Here is a 24,736-nt window from a genome sequence, read left to right on the forward strand (position 1 = left end):
TGGCCCTTCCACCTCCTGACACAATGCTCTGTGCCACACATCAGAATTACAGACACTGTATGCTCACACTGCACATTGTATGGGAACATGGTGTCACAACATCCTGCAAGGACTGGGCTCTCCAGCTGCTCCAGCTGTGCCCTCCTGTGGACCACCCAGCTAAAAAGCTCAGAAACAATACCAGAGGTGCAAGAACTAGTTCATCTGGAAGGCAGCTCAGGAGATTTTGGGAACACACCTCTGCTTTCCTCATCACAGACCTACCGGTTTGTCGATAAAGATCAAATGCAGGTAGGCTGATCTGTCACTGCTCTTCGGGATAGAAAAGACCTTTAAGGTCAAGTAAAGGGTCACAGGTCCCATGGGGAGGGGAGCCTGCCAGCTCTCTGGGACGTGCCCACATGCACAGTGGCCAACGAGCACCTTTCAGCAAGGTGATGGCTTCCCTGGAGACCCTGAAAGCCCAATGCATGATCCAGGACACTCTGGAGACCAGACAGGAGCTAGGACACCCTCTGGGGAAGCTAATCCCCCCACTCCTCCTTCTCAAGGTCCCAAGATTCATCTCCACTCCCAGCACAGGAGGATTTATCAGCAAAACTGCTATTACACATGGATTTCTACAAAAGGGCACATCAAACTACACCAATTGGATATTCAAAGTTGTTTTTTTAAAAAAGCACATCAGCTGTCAAGGTAAAATCACTTAATTACACCTGTCAGGTGTTTCAGGGGCTAATATGATAATAATAGCAATATTCAGCATCTCAGAGCAGGGCTTCGAGCCTGCTGAGAAATTCATCTGATACTCAATTGCACGTAGCCGACTCTCCAAATTACCCAAAGCTACTGAATGTTGCTGGGACCCATTTTCCACAGACGCACGAGCTGGGAATCACTGAAGAGAGCCTGAGGAGAGCCAGCACCACCCCCAGCGCTCAGCCAGTGGCATCAGCTGAGCTCTGAGCATTCCCACTCCTGAATATTCATCATGCCCAAATGCAATATATCCTGAATATTAAACAACAGCTACTCAGGGCAGGAATATCAATCCTTCAGCAAAGCTGTCAGTTGTCTCGGGAGCAAATGGCTGTGGGTGCCAGGTCGGGGGAGAGGGAAAGCACTGCTCCTTCTCCATCTCCTAGGGGTGTGGGTGCTGGGTGAGTGGGGCGGGTGACCTTGCAGCAACCACCCTGCAACCCAGGAGCTGCAAGGGCACATAGCCCCATGCTGGGGGCACATAGCCCCATGCTGGGGGCACACAGCCCCTCTGCCCTGCAGGCAGGAACACAGTGGGCAGCACAACTCCCCCCACTCACCCCCCCATCCCAGTGATGGTCCTGGGGCAGTGGAGCTGCCTAGCCTCCAAAAGCAGGGCTATGCCCTCCAAAACTGCTGGCTAAGCACTTTTTTAAAAAGAAAAAGGACTTCGTTTCCCTAAAATGAGGGTCCTCACAGGGCAGCACCTTCCAGCACAAGCAGCCTGAGACCCCTCACCCCATCCTGTCAAGCTCTGTGTACTACAGGCTTGTCACTGACATGGCTAAAGTGCCAGGAGCAGAAAGAGAGAAAAGATCCAAATAAAGCGGAAAATGCAGAGGCCATGAGCTCTCCAATAACACATCCCCTGGACAGAGGAGGATGGAGACTTGCACTCCCCTCAGACCCTCAAAGCAGGAGGGTCACCTGCAAGGGAGGTGTTTCTGCTCAATAACCTGCAGCTATGGGAGGGCAAAGCAGACAGGTAACCAGACCCTGCTGCAGAAACACAAGGACACATTTTGGGATACAAGTGTTGCAAGGGAAACACACCTACATGTTCAGAAACGGAAAACTCAAAAAGTTCTGAAGGAAAAAAAAAGGGAAAAAAGGGCATAGGTGGCACGAGGTTGCTGGAAGTAGGAGCACTGCAGAGGAGTTGAGGACCAACAGCGTTCTGCCCTTGGGCAAAGGGTGAAACTGCAAGGAGCAAACCCAGCTTCCAGGAACACCACGATCAGAAAATGTACCTAAGGATGCCAAGAAACAGTCCCCCAGGGATCGACCACCAGGCACAGCTGAGCTGGTAGAGCATCACCTCCCACACAGGGAACCTGCCACTGCTGGCACTTCCCATGGGACCTAGAGTCGCACTAATACTTCTCATTATTATTTTTTAAATTTATTTTAAAATGCAGAAGTAAAAGAACTGATGCTCAGCTCACACCCTTCAAACAGCCACAAAGCAGAAGCCTTGAAAAGAACATGGCTCACAGTGGTTTCAGGAAGCAGAAGTTCCCGTTCTGGGAAGGAAATGGCACGCACAGGGGTACGTTCTACCTCACAGAGTTTGTATTGCAGAAAAACCATGGAGAGAAGAATCAGGACTGAATGGAAATTCAGAAACTGCAAAAGATAACACAGAATTGAGGCATCCAGAGAGATGTTAACACAGAAAACTAACATAAAAGTGTCTGTATTGTTAACAAGTCTGTTAACAGAGGGGAAAAGACAATAATCTGTGAAATCATGTACCAAGGGAGGAGTAGAGCAAAGATTAAGGTTGATGGGTACATCAACTGGCTTCAAAAACTCCGCGGTCATGGCTGAAGGACCAGCATGGACATGGCACCGCCCATGGACAGATCCCTCTCCAGGGAAGTGAGGACCAGAGACTTTGCTCTGCTCATTCTTCATTTTCCTGGCAGTTTTCAAGTCCCCACAAAGGGCTATACAGCCCAGGTTCTGGCTGCACTAAGAAATCTCCTTCCCTCACAACATCCCTGGCTCCTCCAGGCTCACTGTGACCGTGCTGCCAGTGATGATGGCAAAAGGTTCAGGGTCTTTCATCCCTCCTCTTTGTGCTTTTGAAGGCACATCTGATGCTCCACTGTTGCTTGCTGAAAGCCTGAGTGGAAAGCTGGGAGACTGCAGCCCCAATGCTCTCAGCAGACCCTGTCCCATCAAACACTGACAACTATACAAGCAAGAGGTCTCCCATAGTAAGGGGCCAAGGCTGACACTCCCCACCTGCCCTTCCCTTGCTCCTTGAACCTTCCTGTGATGGGCTCAGCCACTCACCTTCTCCCCATCCCTTCACTGAGGGGTCTGGACCCAGCACCACCAGACACAGGGTTAACAGTACCTTCCTTGGTGCCTTCATCTTCCCAGAGTAAATCAACCTTCCAAGCCCAGCAGCCCCAGTAGCCTCATCTGCCCCTCAGCTCTTGCACCCCACTGTCTCCACACTCACAGAGCTGGTAAGAACCACAAATTTTGGTTTATCAAGCCCAAAAAGGGTGGAATTCATTCACATACTTAACCATGCATCACCTTCATCACTTCCTACTGCTTGAGGCTGATGCAATGGGTGAACAGGTTGATACCAGTCACTTTCCAAAATTAGGGCATTTTGGGGGGTAGACTTTGATCAAAGAAGGTGACACCTGTTATTTAAAAATAACCTTATCTGCCAACCATCTTTCTCCCTCCACAGACCTCAGACTACAGTCCTGGCCTGCCCAGGATGCTAAGGCTGAAAATTAATCCTCCAGCCTCATCCCAACAGCATCACTGAATGATTTTCACACAGCTTTATGCTTTCATTTTCTAGCTCAAGCTGCTCTTGAGATAGCAACATTGAAATTATCTTGGATGTGAATTTAGGTTTGGAAAAAGCAAGAGATTAATCTAACCAATGCAGTTTTGTAGCTTTGCTATCTCAATCCCCATAATAGCTTAGTTTAATAAGAAAAAAAATCCAAACCCTCCCCAAAAAGCAGAATTTTGAGAAGAAAAAAATCAAAGATCCCAGCCTTCAGTGCTGATTCCTGGCCCCTGTGACCTCCAAACGATCAATATTTAAGCAGGCTGAATCAGGGATGAGGCAGGATGATATTCTGGGTGTTCAGTATCAGATGAGCACTCGCTGCTCTGCCACTGAGAGGGCAGCAACAGGGATGAGAACCCTGTGGTGGGGACCCTGGTATGTGGCACAGGTCCCCCTGCTCAGGGAGATCACTAGAAGACAAACGTGCCCTGAGATAACTACAAAGACCCAGTGTTGTCGGGGAGCTTGAACTGTGGCCAGGAGGAAGTGAGCAAAAATGCCCCTGCCCACACTCTTGGGACTACAGCACCCGTGGGGACCATATATCCTCTCCCACCATGCCCACAGCAGTGGGGCATTCCAGCCCCCACCACCATCAGCCTGGAGCAAGTCTCAACTGGGCCTGTGTCCCTTGTCCAAGGGGTCTGGAAGGGAAGCAGCAAAAGCACGTCTGGTTCGGTGCTAAGGGGCTGACAGTTCCCGGCAACAGCAAAGCTGTGTTCCTGCTGGGAACTGCCCCCATCTGCTGTGTGGGAGTCTCAGCAGTCACAACTGCAGCCCTCGTCCTTAGCTGACTCTTCTTGGGGTGGAGGAATACAGATACACACACCAAAATTCCTCTGAGCCCCATGGCAGTGCAGTAAATTATAAATCAAGTAGCAATCTGTGACTCATCCAGTGCTAGTGGGAACACACGCGCAGCTCCCAGGTGAACAGTTCCACGTGGCAGCATGACAGAGGGTTTTCCTCAATTTTCTACCCCACCACTCTCCTAAAAGCCTTAGAATTACTACCAGCTCTCTGCACTGGGAGGTTTTGTTAATCCTGGTCCCACTCACAGCCCTATGGGAGGCAGCGTCGCTCCAACAGGTAACAGAGGATGGGATTTCCACCTGGCTCATGCCTCTTTCTCCAGCAGAGGGAGGATGTAAGTGTTACAAAACACTTTTTCTTTTGCATATTTCCAATCTACAGAAGCCTCAGCAACAGCAGAGGAAAAGCCTCCTCGGAGCTCGCCCTTTCTCTGGCTCCTCAAAGGGAGCAGAGCTCACCGAGAAGACACGGACAGCAGACAATAATTAAGGCAAAATCCTTTCTTCGAACACTCCTTCCACCACAAATAATGGATGGAAGAGCCAGCTGAAGCTCTGCAGAGACCCCTTCTTTCTTCCCTCTGCCTAACCCTATGTTGGCCCTGGCACAGCAGCAGCACTGTAGCACAGGCAGGAACTGAAGGAGGCACCGAAGAGAGGATGGTAATTAGGAGTTTCAAGCAATCTGAATTTATAATTGGCTGAGATTTCACTCAGCAGATAATGCATTTCTGTCCTGGGTACTCACTGTATCTAGGTCAGGCCATTAGTTTTGCTCTTAATCTACACACAGTTTTAATTTCATCTTTAATGTTGATTTGCAGCCAGAGAGCCAAGCCAGTGGATGACTTTGTCACTGAGTGCACTCAACATCTCGACCCCTCCTGAACCCAGAGAGGGAAAACAAGCACCAACATCCTGATGTATTTGGACTACTCCCAGTCAAGCTCACACAGACAGAGTGCTGGGTGCTGCCTGTTGGACTGAGAAATCAGAGAATAGTGGAATGGTTTGGGTTGGAAGGGACCTCAGACCATCTAGTCCACTTCCCTGCCATGGGCAGGGACACCTTCTAGACCAGGTTGCCCCACATCCTGTTCACCCTGGCCTTGAACACTTCCAGAGATGAGACAGCCACAGCTTCTCTGGGTGACCTGTGCCAGTGTTTTAGCACTCTCATCATAGAAAATTTTTGGGTAGCAAAGGCAAACACCACCAAGGAGCCAGTCTGGTCCATGCTGCCAGTGGATACTTCACCCATCACACAAGGTGCTCTATGGGACAGCAAGTCAAGCAGTTGTTATGGTTTAGCTTGGCAAAATGCCAACTTCCCAATACAAAGTGTAAGAATCGCCCTCGAAAGGAAAGGGAGGGAAGGGGTGGTGGAAGAAGAGGGGGGAGGAGAGGGGGGGGAGGGAAGGGGGGGCAAGGGGGGTAGGGGGGTTGGGGAGGGGAGGGGGCTTGGGGAGGGGAGGGGGGTTGGGGAGGGGAGGGGGGTTGGGGAGGGGAGGGGGGTTGGGGAGGGGAGGGGAGGGAGGCAGATGGGGAAAACCTAGAAATGGAACTTTGAAATTGCAAGGATTTTATATTTACACAGAAGAAAAGAAAATTTAAAACAGAATATAACACACATATATACAAATGTGAAAAGAAATAATAACACCTTCACCTGCACAGCTGAGCAAGGACACGCAGAGCAGAGCATGCCCCAAATGACACACTCAGGTGGCACCCCAGGACCTCTGAGAGCTCACAGTGGGGGTGGCTCAGGGCAGGCAGTGACCTTGAGGGTGGGCTGCAGGAGCATAAGAGATAGAACAATGCTTTCAAATATGCCATGTTAACTCAGGTCCACCTTCACACTCCTCACCTCATCCTTGCATCACCCCATGCTTGCCTTTGCCTGTGGGATGCTGCTACCAGTATTTCACCTCCCATTATCTCCATAGCTCTCCAAGCACCTCAGCACAGCACTGGGAAACAGCTGCTCCGTTACAGATACTTTCCTACACCAGGAGCTGTTGTTTCCTTCCCTCACAGTCTCTGCAACTGATAACCTTTGACATGAACCTTCCCAGGCATCCCAGCTTCAGGAAGCTCTTAAGACATGCCTCAGTGCTCCAGTCTTTGCCCCATCCTCCCCAGCATCCATGTGATCCCTGCTTAAATCCTGAAAACTGCTTACAGTGGCCAGAATCTTTAGAACATGAACAGGCAGAGTTGAGGATGCACAAAATAAACCCATCAAACATGTTAAAGGGTTTAAAGATATTAAAGATGGTTCCTAAAATGTGTGGGGGTGTCTAATACAGTACAGATGGATCACTGCAGAGCATGCACATGAAGTCAGGCTGCTGACACATGCTGGAGACTTTGCATGTAAAACCAGCTTGGAGGAAAAGGGAATACTGGGAGGAGGTTTCTGGTTTACACACAACAGTCCAGTTTCAGGTATTCAGCTCTTCTAAAGAGAGAAAAAGAATTCCCCACCAAAGATTTCTGCGACAAGCACAGCTCTTCTGAAAACAGGAAGTTTGTGTGTGTGTGTGTGGCTCAGCTTCGCCAACGAAGATTTGGGAAGGGCTGTCCCCATGTGGGTGTGCCCTTCCAGCCTGCGCAGTGGATTTTAGGTGAGGCTCAGCGTGCGCAGAACTGGCCCCACCACTTAAGTCCTGAGGTTCATCTGCCACGGCCGAGAAGACAGGAAGTTACTCACTTCAAAAACCCTATTTCCCATCACAAAAATCCAACTTGAAAGGCATTTCCAACTCACTCGAGCTGCAGGATCAAAGCCAGGGATTAAGCGCATCAGTTCACTGCTGGCTGCCCGAGTGTGTCATGGAGCTCTGGGAGCTGCCACAGAGCTCACTGACAACATTCTGGGGTGGGGACAGAGGGGCAGAGCACTGCCCTGGCCACAGGACACAGGGCAGGCCTGTGGGAGGCAGCAGCAGCATCCTACCAGCACATTTTTAAGGATTTCAACTATTTCAGGTACTTGCAAGGATTTTGCGCACTGCTAGGGAGTGTGTGGTGGCTGGAGCAGTGGACTGAGGCCGTGTGAGGAGATGGTGCAAGATGCTAAAGCAAACATTGGCTTTGCTGGTGAAGCCCAATATCAATGCCAAGCAATTCCTGCAGCCGAGGTAAAGGGTTAGGAAAAGAGACACAAAACCAGCTCAATCAATGCACAATCAGAGGCAGGGATGTGCTACAGAACGAGCCAGAGGAACGACACAAAGAGGTACCCCCAAGGTAACTGTGGCCACCCTCAGCCCTGCTCCCCACCCAGCTCCAGCCCTGCAGTGAGCAGGGAGCTGGATAGGATGAACAGCACAGGAAGAATGTTTGCAGCAGAGGAGAGCTTCTCTCCACAGCCAAAATCACTTCAGACTGTTATTTAAAAGGAAAAAAAATGGTGTTCTGGCAACGTGCAAAGCTTCCTCAGATGGATTTGCCTGGCTGGCATGGGCCAGATCAGGGAGGAATATTCCAAGGTTTTAATTTCTCTGCCCAGGTTTTATTGCATGGAAACATACACAGTCATTGCTTTTGAAGCTTTCCAATCTGCAAGCATTTCCTCATGGAAAAAGAACATCCTGCACTACAGACAGGGCTGCTGGCATGGCTCCATGCACCGAGAAAGCTGAGGTGAGGCATGATGTGATGGAAGATGGGCACATCAGGGGCTGCAGGCAAATCCCAGCTCCTCCCAGGCCCCATTTGGCAGCACTGACCCAAAGCTAAACCTTGTGTCTGGAACACAGGGAGCAACGAAACAACAACCAAGACATCTCACTGCCCGTTCCTCATGCTGTCATGGGCATTTAGTCACAGCATTGAGCACCTCACAGAGGATTTGGGAGAGTTTGGAGAGGACCAGATGGGAAACCAGCACAGAAAACTGGACATCTAGGAAGATTTCTTTCCAGGCATCAGTGTGCTTAAAAACAAAGAAAAAAGAAAAAAAAATCTGGTCTGCACAAAAACCCCTCATTGTCTGCACTTTTGCTGGGGCAGCAGAAGTAATCCTTCTGCCTTCAAAATCCATGAGAGTGGAGAGAGTGGTTTTGTTCCGAACACAAAACAGCAAAAAGAGCCAAGAAAGACACTTTTGGGACAGAACGACCCTGGCATATGAAGGGAGAAAGGACCAAGGAAGCAGCAGCTGGGAAAAGCATGAGTAGAATTCTAATGGGAACCTCACCAGTGTGACCTCAGATGGGACCTGTTGTAGTTTTCTTCATATTTAAAAAAAAAGGAATTAAAAGCGCTCTGCAAGCTCATCCAGAATTCACAGGGGACAGAGAGGGATTTCAAAGTTTATACAGGGCAAACATCACCCATGCAAGTTCACATCACATTCACTGCAACCACAGCCTCTGCATAAAGATTGAGCTTCACAGTGTTCTGAAGGGATCCTGGGAAGTTTGTTAGTTCGCACCTGAAGAGCAGCAGAAAAGTAACTAACTCAGATCAGTATGTGCCACAAGTGAAGGGGCTGGAGATCCATCACTTACTTCTGCCACTGTAGCCCAGGGGGATTAGGATGGAAAAGGTGGGCTGTCCTAGAGAAAAAGCTCCCGCTGCTGGAAATGCTTCACTGGAAGTGACAACCCAGACATGGGGATCATGGGGAGATCTTCAGAAGCCTTGAAATCCTGGTCAGCATTCAGCCACTTTCTCTTCCCTAGGCAAGGTCTTTCTCAGAGACACAGAAGTGCTCAGGCCAGCCCTCTCAAGGATGGCATCTGCAAGGAGCCAAAATGCTGAGATCCCAATGGGAGGGTGAAGGACAAGTGGAGTTTGACACACTTGGGAAGCTCCAACACTGCCTCATAGGATCACAGAAGGATTTGGGTTAGGAGTGGCATCCAGAGACCACACAATCCAAACCCCTGCCATGGACAACTACACTACACCAGGTTGCTCCAAGCTCTGCCCAACCTGGCCTTGAACACTTCCAGGGATTGAGCAGCCACATCTTCTTTGGGCAGTCTGTGCCTAGGCCTCACCATCCTCACAGGAAAGAATTACTCCCTAATCTCTGATCTAACCCTGCCCCCTGGCAGTGTGAAGCCATTCCCCCTTGTCCTGTCACTCTGTGCCCTTGTTCAAAGTCTCACTGCAGCTCTCTTGAAGTCCCTTTATGCACTGCAAGAGGCTCTAATGTCTACCTGCAGCCTTCTCTTCTCCAGGCTGAACAAACCAACCATTGCAGCCTTTTCTTCCTAGCAAAGAGGTTCCAGCTCATGTCCAGTTCTTCACCCACCAGCATTCCCAAGGCTGCTCCCAGCCAATTCATTCCTCTTACTCCCCAGAGCCTGAGCCTTTTCTCTCACAGTGGAGAAGCTCTGAGCAAGCTGACTCAAGGGGGTCACAAAAGCATTCCTGGAGCACTTCCCAGGGCTCAGTGGTCCTCAGGCACAGGGAGAGCCTGCAGGGAAGGATTTATAGACAGTGGGAGGTTTCCACATGCTGCAGCCTGTGGACTAGGAGACTATGGGGACCAACTTTTCCAAAGGAAATGCCCACAGTTCAACCTGTCCTGCTCCCATCCTCCAAGAGGGCTGAGCAGGCACGGCCTGAGGGCTACAGCCTTATGGGATGGTGCCACAGGTCTCCCAGGACACTCTGCCATCCCAGCTCTCCCAGGGGACAAGGCAAAGCAACACTGACACCTGGGAGCCTAATGGCATTTGGGAAAAAGGTCCAACACCCAGACTTGGCACACACATGCCAGCAGGAGAAAATAAAATAACAAAGACTTTGCCCTAATGGCACGACCAAGACCCAACTCAGCCTCCTGGTACCACGGCATCAGAGGAGACCACTAGTTGCATCCCACAGATCCTTCAGGAGCTGTTTCACTTAAATATGAGGTGCTGCTTGGGGCACCTGGAACGCGCCCCTGCCCTGAGCACTGTCACTGGCAGGCACAGCCCCTGTGGATGAATGCACTGCCACGGCCACATCAGTTCCTTACCTTCAGCTTCTCGAAGCGATCGCTGAGCGATGCCACTTGGTGGTCCCGGTGGCGGCCCACCAGTTTACATAAGGCACAGATGAGCTGGTCATCAGTGACACAGTACATGTTCACCTTTTCGTTCTCGTGCTCCAGGCACGTGAGTCCACGGAAGTGCGCGTCGGGCACCGGCTCCACCAGCCGGTGGCTGGTGAAAGGCTTCTTGTTGGGGTGGGTGGCCCGCAGGCAGCGGTCACAGTAGGACACCTCGCAGGTGATGCAGGTCTTGACAGCATCCCGGGGGGGGTCCTGCTCGCAGAACTGGCAGGCGATCCTCTCACTGGCCATGGACATGGTAGGGCTGTTGCGGTAGGTCCTCTCGCGGCGGCTCTCGCTGGGGGAGTTGGGACCGCTCAGGGATGCCTTCTGGAAGCGGTCTATGATGTTCTGCAGGGTCACATTTCTCTTGAGGCCCTCCAGGCCCCGGTGGTTGAGGGAGATGACATAGCGGCAGGTGGGGCACTGGAAGGCGGTGATGGGCTCAATGGACTCGTTGGAGGAGCAGCTGGACACTAGGATGCGGTGGGCGCAGCTGAAGCAGAGGCTGTGGGCACAGGGCAGCAGGAGAGGGTCCTCAAATAACTCCAGGCAGATTGGACAGGTCAATTCTGACTCCAGTGTTTCCATCTTTAGTTAACACGATCCTGATCCAGCATGAAAAACCAGGGACGGTGGTCAGGAACCTGAGCAGGAGCAGAACAGAGACATGAGACAGCAGCAACTCTCCTGGGCAGCTCCTCTCCTCCAGTAACAGGCACCCAGGCGAGTCAGACACATCACCCCTGCAACACCCCGACACTCTTTACCTTGCAATACTGTCACTACAACCCAACCAGGCCTCTGCAAGTGCACCAGTGCAGGTGAAGCCTCTCACTGGGGGTGTCTCATCCCACTGTCCCCCTGAGACAAACCACCAGCATGGAGAAGTGCCCAGAGATGCTGTGGGACAGGAGCTGTATGGAGGAGATGGGAGATGTGCAGCAGCAGCTCCACTGACACCTTCCAGCCCAGTCAGGGAAGGACCTGGACCACAAGGCTGGAGACAAAACCATGAGAAATCACATTATTTCATGTTTGTGTTGCTGAGTGCTGTCCAGGACCAGGGCAGGGCCATGCTGACTTTCCATGCAGAGGGGCTGCATGGAGGTAAGCCTCTGAATATCCCCTCCAGCAACTCCAGGCCTGCCTGCTTTTGGTGAAGGGGAAAAGGTGACTCATGTCCTGGAAACTCTGAGCAGAGTGAGTCAGGAGTTCTTAACAGCCCATCTTGCTCCCTGCTTTTCTCAGCCATTGCTTTTTGGAGTAGGGTGGGGAGGGCAGAGCAGCAAAATTACAGTCGGCAACCTTCCATCACTGGCTGTCCTCCACTGCACTTCACAACAGCCAGGGATGCCCAAATTAACTGCAGCTGGAAGCAAACAAGCTGTATTTTTAGCTCCCTTCCCTTGCATGAGGTGGAAAAGAGCTCCCAGCAAGCAACTCAACCTGCTGCTCACAGCTCCGGTTTGCAGAGCACCAGGAGCTGCACCTTGAGCACTGCTCAGCCTCTGCTGGCATCCTAGCGTGTTCCCAAACACCTCTCACATGGTGACATGGAACTGGATCCAATCTCTCATTTCTTATCCCCACCACCCAGTGCACATGTGCTGCCTCCTGGTCTTCTCGGCCCAGAAGCTCCAAGCAATGGCGACTGTGATATCCCTTGTAACAGACATGGAGATAAGCACAGGTTGCCTAGAGAAGTTGTGGCTGCTCCATCTCTGGAAGTGCAGTGCCAGGTTGGATGGGGCTTCGAGCAACCTGGTCTAGTGGAAGGTGTCTCTGCCTATGGCAGGGGGTGGAACTCGATGAGCTTTAAGGTCCTTCCAACACAAACCTTTATAGGATTCTATGAGAAAGGGTTGTGGGGGAAGATGAACCAGCAGTAGGAGAGGGTCTGGCTGCTGGAAGCCCCAGGCTGCTGCCAGCACCTGCAAATGGCAAACTGCACAGGTGCCTCACTGGAACCCGCACACCCCCATCCCATCACACCCAGTCCTTCCATTGCACCCATCCCATCACACTATCTCGTCCCAATTGCCTGAAATGGGATTTGCAAGTGCCTGGAGGAGACCTTAAGCTCTTCCCTGAACCAGCTCAAGGGGCTTATAAAATTAATCCGCTGGGTATTTCAGTATGTTCAAGCTGTAGCAGCTTCTGCTGCCCTAACACTTTCTTTAAAATTATTTTTCTTTTCCCCAAGAGAGACAGTGGAGAAGTAGCCATGTCTAAACAAGCAGAGGAGCACAAAGGCTCCTGGCAGTTTCCTCTCTGTGGCCCCTGGAGCCTTTCTCAAGCCTCAGAGCCCACCACAGACATGGGAAAACGGTGGGGAGGAAACGTTCCTAGCCCTCTGCCCAGCCACTTGCACTCTGCTGCAGTTGTCCCTGGATCTGCAGGGCTCCCCTGTGCCCCAGGTCTGGCAGGGTAAGAGAGGATCCCAGTGCCCAGCCATGACACCTCCATCACCAGCACTGCAGCACCTCCTAGCACTGCCCTTGGGCACTTGAGCTGTAAAATCTCCCACACTGGTCCTTTGCTGGGATGCTCTGGACACAGCGGCTGCCTTGCCCTAAGAGCCCAACACCTCACTGCACTCACAACTCCAGCCTGGGGGGCACAGCCCCTTTCACCTCCCAGTGTATTCCATGGATTCTCTCCAGTCAGCAAACACAATGGGAAAAAAGAAAGAAGGGTAAGAAAAGACTTGGTTCAAAGCCTGACCAAGACTGGGAAAACAATTTAAAAATCAGGATTGGTGTGAGGCTCCCTAATGCCTTGCCAGAGTTGAGTTGCCTGTTGCTGGGCCAGTCCCACGGAGCACCAACTCATGTTCCTGCAAGCTCCCACATCCAACATTCTGTTTTGCATCCAGCTCCGCTGCCATCCGAGGGAAAACGATGCAAAAAGTTTAAGCAGCCTTTGGCTTTGTTACCAAGTTTTTACATTAATCTTGTTTTCCTTGCTAGGAAAACAGCTTTTACCTGTGACATATCCAAGAAGAGCCTCAGAACCCAGGTGCTGGGACAGAAGCAGATGCAGGAGCCTACTTGGAAGTGCGGGAGGAGGCACAGGAGCGTGCCTGGAGGCAGCATGGGAGCAGGTACAGGAGCCTGCCTGGAGGTGCAGGAGCCCCCTCGGAGGAGGCATCTGCTCTGAGATGCAGCACCTGGCAAAGCAGCTGAGCTGCCCTCAGAGCCTTTCATGCCTCTCACTTTGATGTTCTCTTTGATGTCCAGGATTGACGCAGCACAAGGAATAGTTGATTAGATTAAAATCTGCTTTCTTTAGAGTCGTTAACTCACTAAATATAAAAGTCATAAAATATTAACACTGTTTACAGACAGCTCCGTGTCACTTTTGCCTGAGGGTGAGTGGCCCTGGCCAAGCTGGGCTGTGACAACGAGCTGCAGCAGCAGGTTAATGACACTAATATAAAATCAAACATTTTTTTTGTTTTAATTTGAGCTTTGCCCAAAAACCAAGGGAAAGAGAGAAAATAATCATAATAAATAAAAATTATAATATATAAATCAATGATTAACAAAACAAAAGAGATGGGGGAAGGCCGTGAACCCCAGGGTGAGCAAAGCTGTGGGTGCTGCAGAGCCAGTGCCAGGCCCTCTAGGATACAGCGTCTGGTTTTACTTCCAGCACAGATGGACTCCAAAAGCCACATGTCAACCCAGAGCAGCAGGAGCGTGGTGAGCCTCAGGGGTGCACAGGATACCCTTAGCAAGTTACACCAAAGGTTGTTGGACACAAAGGTTCCCCTGCTGATTTTCACAAATTGTTATTTTCACAAGATCAAAGCCAAACATTCTTCATCACTGCCTCAAGCTCAGAGGCTCATTGGGATTGATGTAGAGGTTTGACAGCAAAGGAAGAAAGATGGAGAGACATGGAAGGAGGAGATGCCACTCACATCACCTCATCCATACCTGAGGGGGACATCCCAGTGTACATTACCTGAGACCAAGGACAACCAGCCCAAAATTCACACTTCCCCCTTCGACACCATCCAGCCCCCAGTTTTACCCATGCCTTCTAAGTCCACCCAAAATTCCCTCTGATCTCCTCAAGCACAAACCCTGGGCAGAGCTTGGCCAGCTTTCAGAGCTCCATGGATATCCAGACTTGCTCTGACAAATGCTAACTGTGCAGGTTGGTATTTTCCACACCATGTGTGATTATTTATTGATTTTCTCTCTTCCTCCCCTTTTTTCCCTGTTGTAGTTTGGAATTATTATGTAAATTCCCTCCCCTGCCACTAACTGCCCATGCCAGTAGTTAACAAAAAAGTAGTTAACTGCTGATCATTTGGGTGGGGGCAGGTTTGTCTCTTTTGTTCTTGGGGACTACACACAGCTGCGAGTTTTGTGTGTGTGTGCTGGGTAGAGGAGAAGCCGGCTCCTGGCTGCTGCCTGGCCCGGGACTGCTTTTGGGCGCTCGTGTTTCTGGTTCTTGGACAGGGAACACAGGGGGAAGAGACAGAGTTCATCTGAGAGCTCACCACTCGTCTGTCTCGCTGGAGAGGGACTGGAAACTCACTCCGCAGCCAGCCGGGCTGTGATACTGATACTGCCGTAAGTATAACTCTTCTCCCGAAAGAAACTTGTTGTTGTGAGGGGTTATTGTTGGGGGAGTTGTTGTTTTGTTTGTTTTTCCTCTGTAGTGTTAGAGAAGTAATTTGCTCTAGTCTGCTTATAGTTATACCTACACCTACATATATATATATATTTATAGCAGTTAAGGACAGTTATTCTTCTTGTATTAAAATTCCTTTTCTTAAATTTGATAAAGAGTAGCGTGATTATTGTGAAAAAGGCCCCCTCCCCCACTTGTGGGTAAACATTTTAGTTTTTCCCCTCAAACCAAGACATTCCCCCTCCCCCTTTTTTAGTTCCCTTCCCCCTAAAAAGCTCCAGCCCAGATTGCTCAACCCCTTCCAAGAATGAGGCTTTAGAAGAGCTATGTTTCTCCACCCATGCATTAACAAAAAAAATAATAAAATATGGCAACCCTTTCCTTAATTGGCTCAGCGACAGCAGGATACAAAAGCTGGGCAGCAGTTGTCTCTGTGCTTTTTGTTGTCCTTGGGAAAATTTGCTCAAAACTGGATCACTGCTGACGGGAGGACAGAACACCCCATCCAGCAGCCACATCCTGTTCTCAAGGAGCCTGGTCTGCCCAGTGCAGCTCCCACGGCAGCAAGGACCCACTCCCTGATTTGGGGGATAGAGTCCCTCCTCAGCTCCCCATGCCCTGTCAATGACACAGCACCCCTGCCAGCATCACCCTTCCCAACCAACTGCCCTGAATCTGTCCTTGGGATGGGCCTATGTCAGGAGAAACACTGCGCTAGAGGGAACATAGGTACCTCCAGACCATGTAATTAGCAACAGTTTCCAGCCTAGCAAAGGCACCCCAGGAAGAGGGAAGGCTGTCAGGCTCCTCCAGTCAATTCAGATCCAGCATTACCTGTGCTTGATTTGCATAAACTGTGTATATTTGACACCAAATTTTAAGCTCAGAGCCGCAGCCAGCAGAGAGCATCCCTTGGCCCAGGCTATTGCCCCTGCTCCCCCTCCTGGCACACCTGAACACAGGGAACAGAATTCAGTCTTTCCTCCTGCTGCTCCTGCCTTCACACTTTCCTTAATAGCACCATGAATTTGTCTGAGGCTTTCTGAAAATCCCAGTGATCCATCTCCCAGCTGCTCTCCCCAATCACCTTACTGCCATACTAGAAAAGGAAGAACCCCCCTGCTCCAATTAAACTGAATTTCCCCTATAAAAGACAGTGCTGCTGTCCCTAATCCATCACACTGGAGCAGCATTTCCACACCAGCTTTAATTACTTTCTCAGCCAATTTGTTTGGTGCTAAAGCAAAGCTGTTCCGTAATTCCCACTGCTCTCCCTGCAACTCATGAATGAAGGACAGAACTGAGAAGCTGCATTCCTATGCAGCAGTTCCCTTTAATGAGAGATTTGCTGGCAGTTCAGCTGCTTCATCCTTAAACCCCTCTGGAAGAGCCACCAGAGCCCACTAGGCACTGGCCATTTTTCCTCTAACTCCTTCATTTGCACAGCATCTTATTCCCTCTGGGAACTTCACGTTCATTGCTGCCCTTCACTGATGGGATGAGAACATTTTGTTCCATCACAACATCACCTTTCTCCTGAACATCTCCTGTCAAGCTCCAGAGTTGGGAAGGGCCCCCAACATACAACTGGATGTCCCGGTCACCTCTGCTCTCACTGCTTGCACAAGTAGTTTTGGACGGGGTTTTCCTCCCCCTCATTCCCCAAGGGGATTTCTCCCTACGTGTGAACTCCACACAAGCCTCAGTTACCAACATGCAGGCACAGACCCAAGCTGGGGTGCTCCAGTCCAGCACAACACTCCCAGTCAGCATTCCCCCTCCTGTAGCAGCAGCTCTGTACATCCCTGCTCCCATCCATCTCAGGGTGCCCCTCCAGCTGCTCTGGTTTGGGGTGCTTAATTTCCCACCCCTCCTTCTCCCCCTCTCCTTCCTGGTAACATCTGTTCATGGAACAGCTCCAGAGCCCCTGCCACCCACCCACCCAGGGACTGGGGTGGTTTCCACACACACCAGCAGCCCTCCCCCCAGCATGCTTAACCCAGCACCCCCAAACAGTCTGCCCCTGCCCAGCACTGTAGCCCAACACTTCCCATTGGTTTGAAGAGCTGATAATCCACTCATAGCTGGCAGAAATCTATGGACCATCCACTGGTTCTGGCAATGCCACAAAACCTTCCCCCCTGCACCTGCTTCTGACGCAGAAGGAAGAGCCCTGCTCTGGTGGGCCGGGATGTGGGGAGGGCTCTAGGCAACAGGGGTAGTTTTTTGGCCCGGAGTTAAACATCAGCTGCTGATACTGCACTCATTCATCCCAATGGGACTATAGCATAAGATGAGGTACAAATGTGCTGTTGTTTGAGTGGGTCATGACTGTACAAGGGACACAGGCCATGCTCCCATTCTCCCATGCTGGTGCCAGCCTTATCAGGATTTCATGAAGATCCTGACCAGGGAGCAGCAGCAGGTCCAGAAACTGGTCTGAGGGTACTTGTACAGACAAGGATGCTCTGGTCAAAGCCCATGAGGTGTCCACCTCATTCGCCTCCGTGTGTTGGAGACGCAAGTGCCGAAAGAAGTTCCTTTGTTTAATCTCCAGGGATGTCTGGGTGTAAAGGAAGTTCACCTCTTTCCTACAAGCAGTGCCCAGCGAGGTGACAGCTCCTGGAGCGCTCCCACAGGACCTCAGCACAGCATGTACCCACTAAGGGCTTCCCAGGGATTTGGAGCCTGTGAGCTCCAAATGGATCCAAATGGTGGATCAGGAAAGGATTCCCTGCAGTTTGCTCCCCAGCTCCCACAGCCAGGCATCAGGAATCACATCGTGAAGATTCCTGAGCAACTGGAGTGGTTTGAAGACACCCCAGGCAGCAACGGTGCACATCACTGTCTGGAATGCTATGGGGCAATTCCCACTGGCAAGGTGTGGAAAACTTCCCCTGCAATCTCCATCAGTGGCCCAGGTGTCAACAGGACACAAAAGGCACAGGGCATCTCTCCAGCCCCTCTGACTCAGCAGGTCTCTGTAGCACAGTACAGTTGCTTCCAATTCCTGGGAAACACTGCAGCTTCCCAGGGTGCCCTGCACTCCATAACCATGAAAACTGGGGCTCAGACTCTGGCACGTGACAGCCCATCACAGCCCTCCTCCCCACGCATGGTGTATGTCCATCCACTCATCCCATTCCTCCTGCAATGCCAAAACAGACAGCTCTCTCTGCCAGCAGCTGCCACCACAGCTCGGGAGCTGAAACCCCAGCTGAAGCTGGGGGATCACAGTGATGCCAAGGGTGGGGGGGCATCACAGCAGTGCCCAAGCCTGGGACATCTGCAGGCATGTAGCTTCAAGGGCTGCCAGGATGGCAGGGGGGAGCAGCCCCAGCTTCCCGAGACCATCACAGATGTGAGTGAGCCCCTTCCAACCTGGCCCTTGAGAAAAGCACCTGAGGACTGGGCACACCACCAAAGCGGCACTTCCAGCACTCCAGTGGCCCTGGTAGCCCTGTTACCCCTCTGCAAATACTCCTTTCCCTCCTACCACAGCACTCCACTGCTCCAGGTCTTGCCACTTCCCACCCTCCCTCTCCTCCCTTACCTCTGCTGCAGCTCTGTGCTCTCCTGGCCTCTCCAGCTGATGTGGTACAGCAAGTGAGCAGACCCAGCACTTGTGTCAGCACCAGCAGCTCCCAAAGACAGCCCTGCTCCCAGCTGGCTCCTGCCAGACCACACATGGCAGCAGCCTTTTGATCCGAGCCTTTCTCTGGGCGCACCCTGTGGCTCCACATCCTTCTCCACTTCCCCACTGCCTGCAATGCAGCTCCAGCCAGGCCTTGTTCCCACCACAGCCAGCAGCCCCAGCAAGAATGAGGGAGGGCACGGCTGCAGCGGCAGCTGGTGCTCTGAAATAACCTTTGGGCTCCAGAGCAAGTCAAGGCTGTTAACTCCTAGATGGATGCTGCAGAGATCATCCAGTCCTGCAGAGAACCCTCAACCCCACGCAGAGGATTTTTTTGCTAAGGAGGAGTATATTCCAAGGGCAAAACCTTCCATCCCTCTGGAGGCTGGAGCAGCAGCAGGCTGCTTCAGCATTCATTGCTCTGGTGCTGTATTGGGTACCAGAATCCTTCAGGGGCTGCACCCCACAAGCCACAATGGGGTTATCCTCATTCCTACAGGACACCAGTGCTACTTGCCCACGGAGGAGCAGGGTTCAAAGAGGGGCAGAGACATGACCACTGCAAAGGCAAGGCAAAGCCCCCATGGCAAAGCGCCATGGACACAGACCCACATCCGGGAATGTACCAGTGCTGGTGCCAAGCAAGCACAACACAGGAAGGAGCCAGCCCCTGATCAGTGCTCCCCAGGCACCCTCGTGCTGTGCAAAAATCAAAGCTCTACTGTAGGGATGTTTTCTAGGGAACAGAATAACAACAGATCCTCACCCAGAGAAGGGGGGGTTCCCCCTGCATGGTACAGTCACATCCTGGCAAAGACACAGAGCCTGAGGGGGCAGTCTGGTGTTGGGCATCCCACCACTGTGCCCCCCAACCCATGCTCAGCATTCCCCTTCTGCACCTCCTGACCCATATTGGGCAGTCTGACAGGGAAGGAACAAAACTGAATAGGGCTGTGGAAGCAAGAATGGCTCCAGAAGGGCCAGGAGCAGCTGTCAGAAGGGCTCTGTCATGTCCCTGCTGCCTCAGGATACTGTGTGTCCTGGCAGAGCTCTGAGGAGCCTGTGTGCCCCAGCAGTGTGCCAGCCCTGCAGCCCACAAGAACACACAGTGCAGTGACACCCAGTCCCATTTTGCTGCTCAGTGCTGCAGCAGGAAAGAGGCAATTCCAACCTCCTAGAAGATCCTGGCCTCCACTGCCGATGGAGGCTGAGAGTCAGAGCCCAGAGCCTTGCTGCTGTCCCGACCAGCACTCACTCCAACCTCTCCACCCTGAAACGACAGATGAGTTGTGCTTCCGACAGATAGCACTGAGTTGGGAAATTCAAAGGCCATTGTGCTGCTCTGTGCAAGGTTAAATATATCTGCACAGCTCCTTGGGCTGCATTCCTGGGAGGTGGGAATGATAAACAAGGCTTCCTGCAGGAAGTGGAGACAATGGGGGTTAAAAAGTGCTACTCCCTAGTGCAGAAACAATGCAGGTAGCAGATATTTTGGACCTTCACGCCCTCCCTATCACCATGTTCAGAAAGAGGTGCACTGACTAGTGTACCTGGACTTCCAGACTGGTGTAAATGGCTCCCAGGCCAGCTAAAAGAGCCTGGGGTTTCACCATTCCAGGCTTACCCTGGCCAGAGGCTGGCACACGAGGACACATTTCAGAGACGAGTTTTTCCCAGTGCCTGCAGCTCCTGGCTCAAGTTGGGGGCTGTGGGCACCCACAGATGGAGCGCAGGAGGTTTGGGGACAGAGCTTGCACCAGTGATGCCAATGGCATTTCAGAGCAGCCCCGAGCAAACTGGAAGAGCTCCCATATCACTGCAGTGAAGGGATTTCTTGTCACCACAGGAAAGAGACCCCCACATCTCCCTCCACAACTGGGCAGATGATGCCAGAGATCTGCTGTTCCTACAGTTACCTCCTTTTCATTCCAGAGAAGGCCCGACCAGGGCTTGTTTTCAAATCACAGCAATTTTTAATCCCTTTTCCTACCCTGGCCCCTTGGGACTGCTCTGTACGCCAGCCAGATTTCCCAGTCCTCCGTCCGGCGCTGCGAATTGACAGAGGGAACCCATGCTCCCTGGACATTTTTCCAGCACATTGCACCGGTCATTCAAAGCCTTTCAAGACAAAATGCTCCTGCGCTAGGAAGTGACTTACAACCATTAGCATCCCTTTGGAGAAGGCTCTTCCCTCTCACCACTGCTGCACAGAAGCACTCTTACCCTTCATCTTTAAATAAAATACATTTATAAACAAAAACGCACTAACTCCTCTGGCTCAGCCACCCCCTGCAATATCCTCTGCCAAGGGGCTGGGACTCCACAGCAAGAAAGAGGAGGCTCCAGCACGCACAGGGGATGGGTATGGCAGAGCCACTGCCTGTCCCCATGTCCCACACTCTGCTCCAGATGTCACACACGCACAGTGGTGCCCCTCACACTTTGAGGCACAGCAAAAATGCTCCACCAGCAATGCCATACTCCTCATCCTCTGGGATCAGCCCCAGGCTCACTCTCCAGCCACTCAGGAAGTGTTCCCTGAGCCAAGCACACCAGTACAGCCATGCTGCTGCTGTACCTGGCTTTCCATGGTTCATGCCAGGATGGGGATTAACCATGGAGCTCAAGGCAGGTCTGCAGCACTTGCAGTCTGGGGAGAAACCCATCACCCCCTGGATCAGCCTGCAGCAAGGCAGCAAGAGACAACCCTTAACCCAGCACAGGCTGCATCCCAGAGCATGCCAAACAACTGCACCATTCCCATCCCAGTTCCTGAAGGATTCAGACCACAATGGTTGACTCCATCATTCCTGTTTCCTGGCCAGCGTGGCTCCACCATGCTGAATCACTCTGAAGTCCTACTCCCTGCTCCAAGGGGCAGCTGAGGTAATTTTGGCAGCACACAGGGATTGTGGATCTCCTTGCCGTCCCTTTCAGATCTACTCAGACGCAATTCAGGAGATGAAGCAGGTAACTACGAAGGTAATTTCCTCCTGCCATTCCAGCTGCCTCCCCACAGACTGCCAGAGGGAGGCAGAGGCTTCTGGTGACAAGAGGCACAGCATAGACAATACCTGCTCTTGTACACCAATGAGTGCTTTCATGATCTGAAAGGAACTCAAAATGCTCCAAATTTTGCATTTGTCACAATCACAGGCAATGCCAGAGCCTCACAGGGGCTGGAATTTGACACACTGAGGTGCCTTTGCCCCAGAGAACATCCGACACTCCTGATTTCTCATGGGAAGGTGATGTGGCTCTGCAGACAGACGGAAAAGCTCACAGCTGCTGAGGAATGACAAATGGACACAAATTCCCAGGATCCTGGAGAGAGCACAGCACTCCGTAGAGTCCCTCTGGGACTGACCTCAATGGTGGCCAGAGACTTGGGAAAGTACTGGCAGGAGTAAAAGAGTTTAAAAAATAATAACATAGGCAATACATAATTCAGCCTGCCACGCTTATGGTCTCCCTCATCCAACGGCTGGAGTGTTGAGCAGCTTTCCAAGTCCTCTATCCTGCTTCCTGCCACCCCCACAAGCAGCAAGGACACTAGGCTAGTGCCAGAGCTGAATCTTGTCCCACAGTGGCCCTGGCATGGACAAGGGGCTGTGAGCAGTCCTCATCCCTGTGGCAGCTCTGTTGGTGACACAACACCCTGCCACCAGTGGGTGACCCCGCAGAGTCACTTTCCAGCACACAGGGCCCACTTCCCGACACACAGGGCCATAATGTAGTGATGATTGTTCATGAGATGGAGCTGCTAAACAACTCAGATAAAAAGGATGGAAAAGGCTGAAAGATTTAATGCCAGAAAACCACAAATGTGTCACACATGGAGACAGGAGACATGCAGGTGACAACACAAGCACTCATACAGCCCTCTGATGACAGCCAGAAAAGCACAACAGAGCCATGGACCAGCCCAGTGTCCTTCCCAGAAATTCAGTTTTACACTATCCACAGGTTCTTCCAGCTGGCACGAGGCAGCCCAAATGCTGGGAGAACAGGGAGACCAGAAAGGATCAGGTCTGGATTCAAGGGCCAAGAAGAAAAATCACAGAGGGTAAAAACAAGGCGCCTGTTCCTGGAAAAGGACAGCCCTCATCGTGAAGAAATGTGAGAATTCCCAGGAGGAAAGTAAACTTGAGAGGCAAAGCACAGAAAAGCAGAGACCCCATGGAACTTCACGCACATCCTCTGGGTGCCCACCGGCCCCACAGTCATCTCCCACCACCAGACAAAAGCAGAAGAAATGCAACAAGGAAGAAGATTCTGGCAGGATTGCTCCTCTCAGCCACACAGCTTGGCACTCACCACTCTCCTGCCAGACAAACCCCATCCCGTTCTCCTTCCTAGAGGCATACAAACATTTCCAGCACAAGGGAGCAGAGCTGGAACCACTGCATCCAGGAAAAACATCCAGGAAAAAACAACACCTCAGAAGACATTTCTGGGAGGGGAAAACAGCAATGCAGGCAGCGAGGCACCAGTGAAGAGTGCAAGGCCAGGTCCCAGTGGAGTTTCTCAGCTGGTCAGGATCCTTGCTCGGTGGTCCAGCCCCTGCACACACCATTCAGCTCCAGGAACTGCCAGCAATGCTACAGCACAGAGATGGGGAAGAATCCCTGGCAACACATCACCGCCAAACGAGCCTGTGTGTTCCAGCTGGGGCTGGGGAGACGCCGACGTGCACACAGGATGCTCCTGGGACATGCATCCAGAGCAGCTCCCACGGCTCCCCAGGGCTGCCTTCAAGCATCAGCTGCTTAAGATAAACAAAATGCCACTATGTGGCCTGAGCCACTGTATTTCTGCAGCAATCCATAGCTTTGCGATTCCTGCTGCACCTGGGGAGCATGGGCACTGTCCTGGCCCACCACATTCCCAAGTGAGACTCCACTAAGTCACAGAAACACCAAAGTCTGCAGGGAGCTTTGAGGATGGAGACCGAGCCCTGCTCACCTGCAGCCAGCTGTCTGGGACTGTGACCCCTGTCACCCACTGGGTTCTGAATACCTCCATAGATGGAGCCTCCACAGCCTCTCTGGGCAGCGTTTCACCATTCTCAGTTAAAAATCCCACATTTTCTCCCACGAGATTTCAGCTGGATGCAAGGAGTTAAGAACAGGAGATGCAGACACCTCATCCAAAGCCACAGTAACAGGGCAGTGATCACCAGCAGCTCTGGCTGTCCTTGGCAGATCAGGTCCCACCAAGATAAATCATCTTGTGCAGGACTTCCAAAGCCTGGATCCACATCTGCTCCGTTGCATGGGAAACAGGTCCAGCGCCAGAGCTCTGAAGCACTTACACGAGGGATGTGAAGCTCCTGTGCCTGTCTTTTCCAGTCTGCATGGGGACTGCAGACCCCCACCACATTCATGTGCCTCATTCCCCCTCTCACAAACCATCTACCTACAGCCAGTGCTGGAGAAAAACTGCTGATCAAGGGGCCAGAAAGCAGCTCCCACACTCCCTGGAGCCTGGGACACCCTGGTGGACAAAGCAAATCCTGGGGTGGAGGCACAGCAACCCAGGCAGCACGAGCACCACAGCCACCAGTGACACCATCACAGTATCACATTTGGGCTCAGGATCAGCACAACAGCATGGGTAGCAGCCTGAGCCAGCATCCAGCCAAAACCCTAACCTGCTTCTTAATGATGTGTTGAGCCAGGTCAGTCTGTCACTCAAAGCCCCCCCAGATTCCATCCTCCTAGGAGGCCCAGTAGGCAGCTGCCCACAGCCCCACATCAGGAGCTCAAGAGATGGTGCTGCCATCCCAGCCCACCCCTGCTCCGGGTTCCTGAGCATCCTTGAGATGGCCTTTCCCTGCCTCACTGCATTCAGCCCTGTAACACAACCAGATTTGTGGGGTACTTTGAGGATCATCCATGAAATGCGTTTAAGCCATTCTGTGTCACTTTGAAACTGCAAAAAGCTAATTTACTCCTCAATATCCCTGCTGTGCTGTCTGAGGATGCTGC

At 51.9% G+C, this 24,736-nt stretch overlaps 1 protein-coding gene across 1 annotated transcript in view; it reads right to left on the minus strand.

The window, feature by feature from the left end:
- MID2 (midline 2) overlaps positions 1-24,736 on the minus strand; it is an 83,921-nt gene that overhangs the window by 54,081 nt on the left and 5,104 nt on the right. Inside the window, exon 2 of the mRNA XM_071569461.1 lies at positions 10,388-11,109. Within this exon, the coding sequence (XP_071425562.1) occupies positions 10,388-11,053 (666 nt within the window). The 5' untranslated portion in view covers positions 11,054-11,109. The remainder of the gene's footprint in view (positions 1-10,387; positions 11,110-24,736) is intronic.

Source organism: Pithys albifrons, chromosome 14 (genome assembly GCF_047495875.1).
Source record: "Pithys albifrons albifrons isolate INPA30051 chromosome 14, PitAlb_v1, whole genome shotgun sequence".
Lineage (NCBI taxonomy): Eukaryota > Metazoa > Chordata > Aves > Passeriformes > Thamnophilidae > Pithys > Pithys albifrons.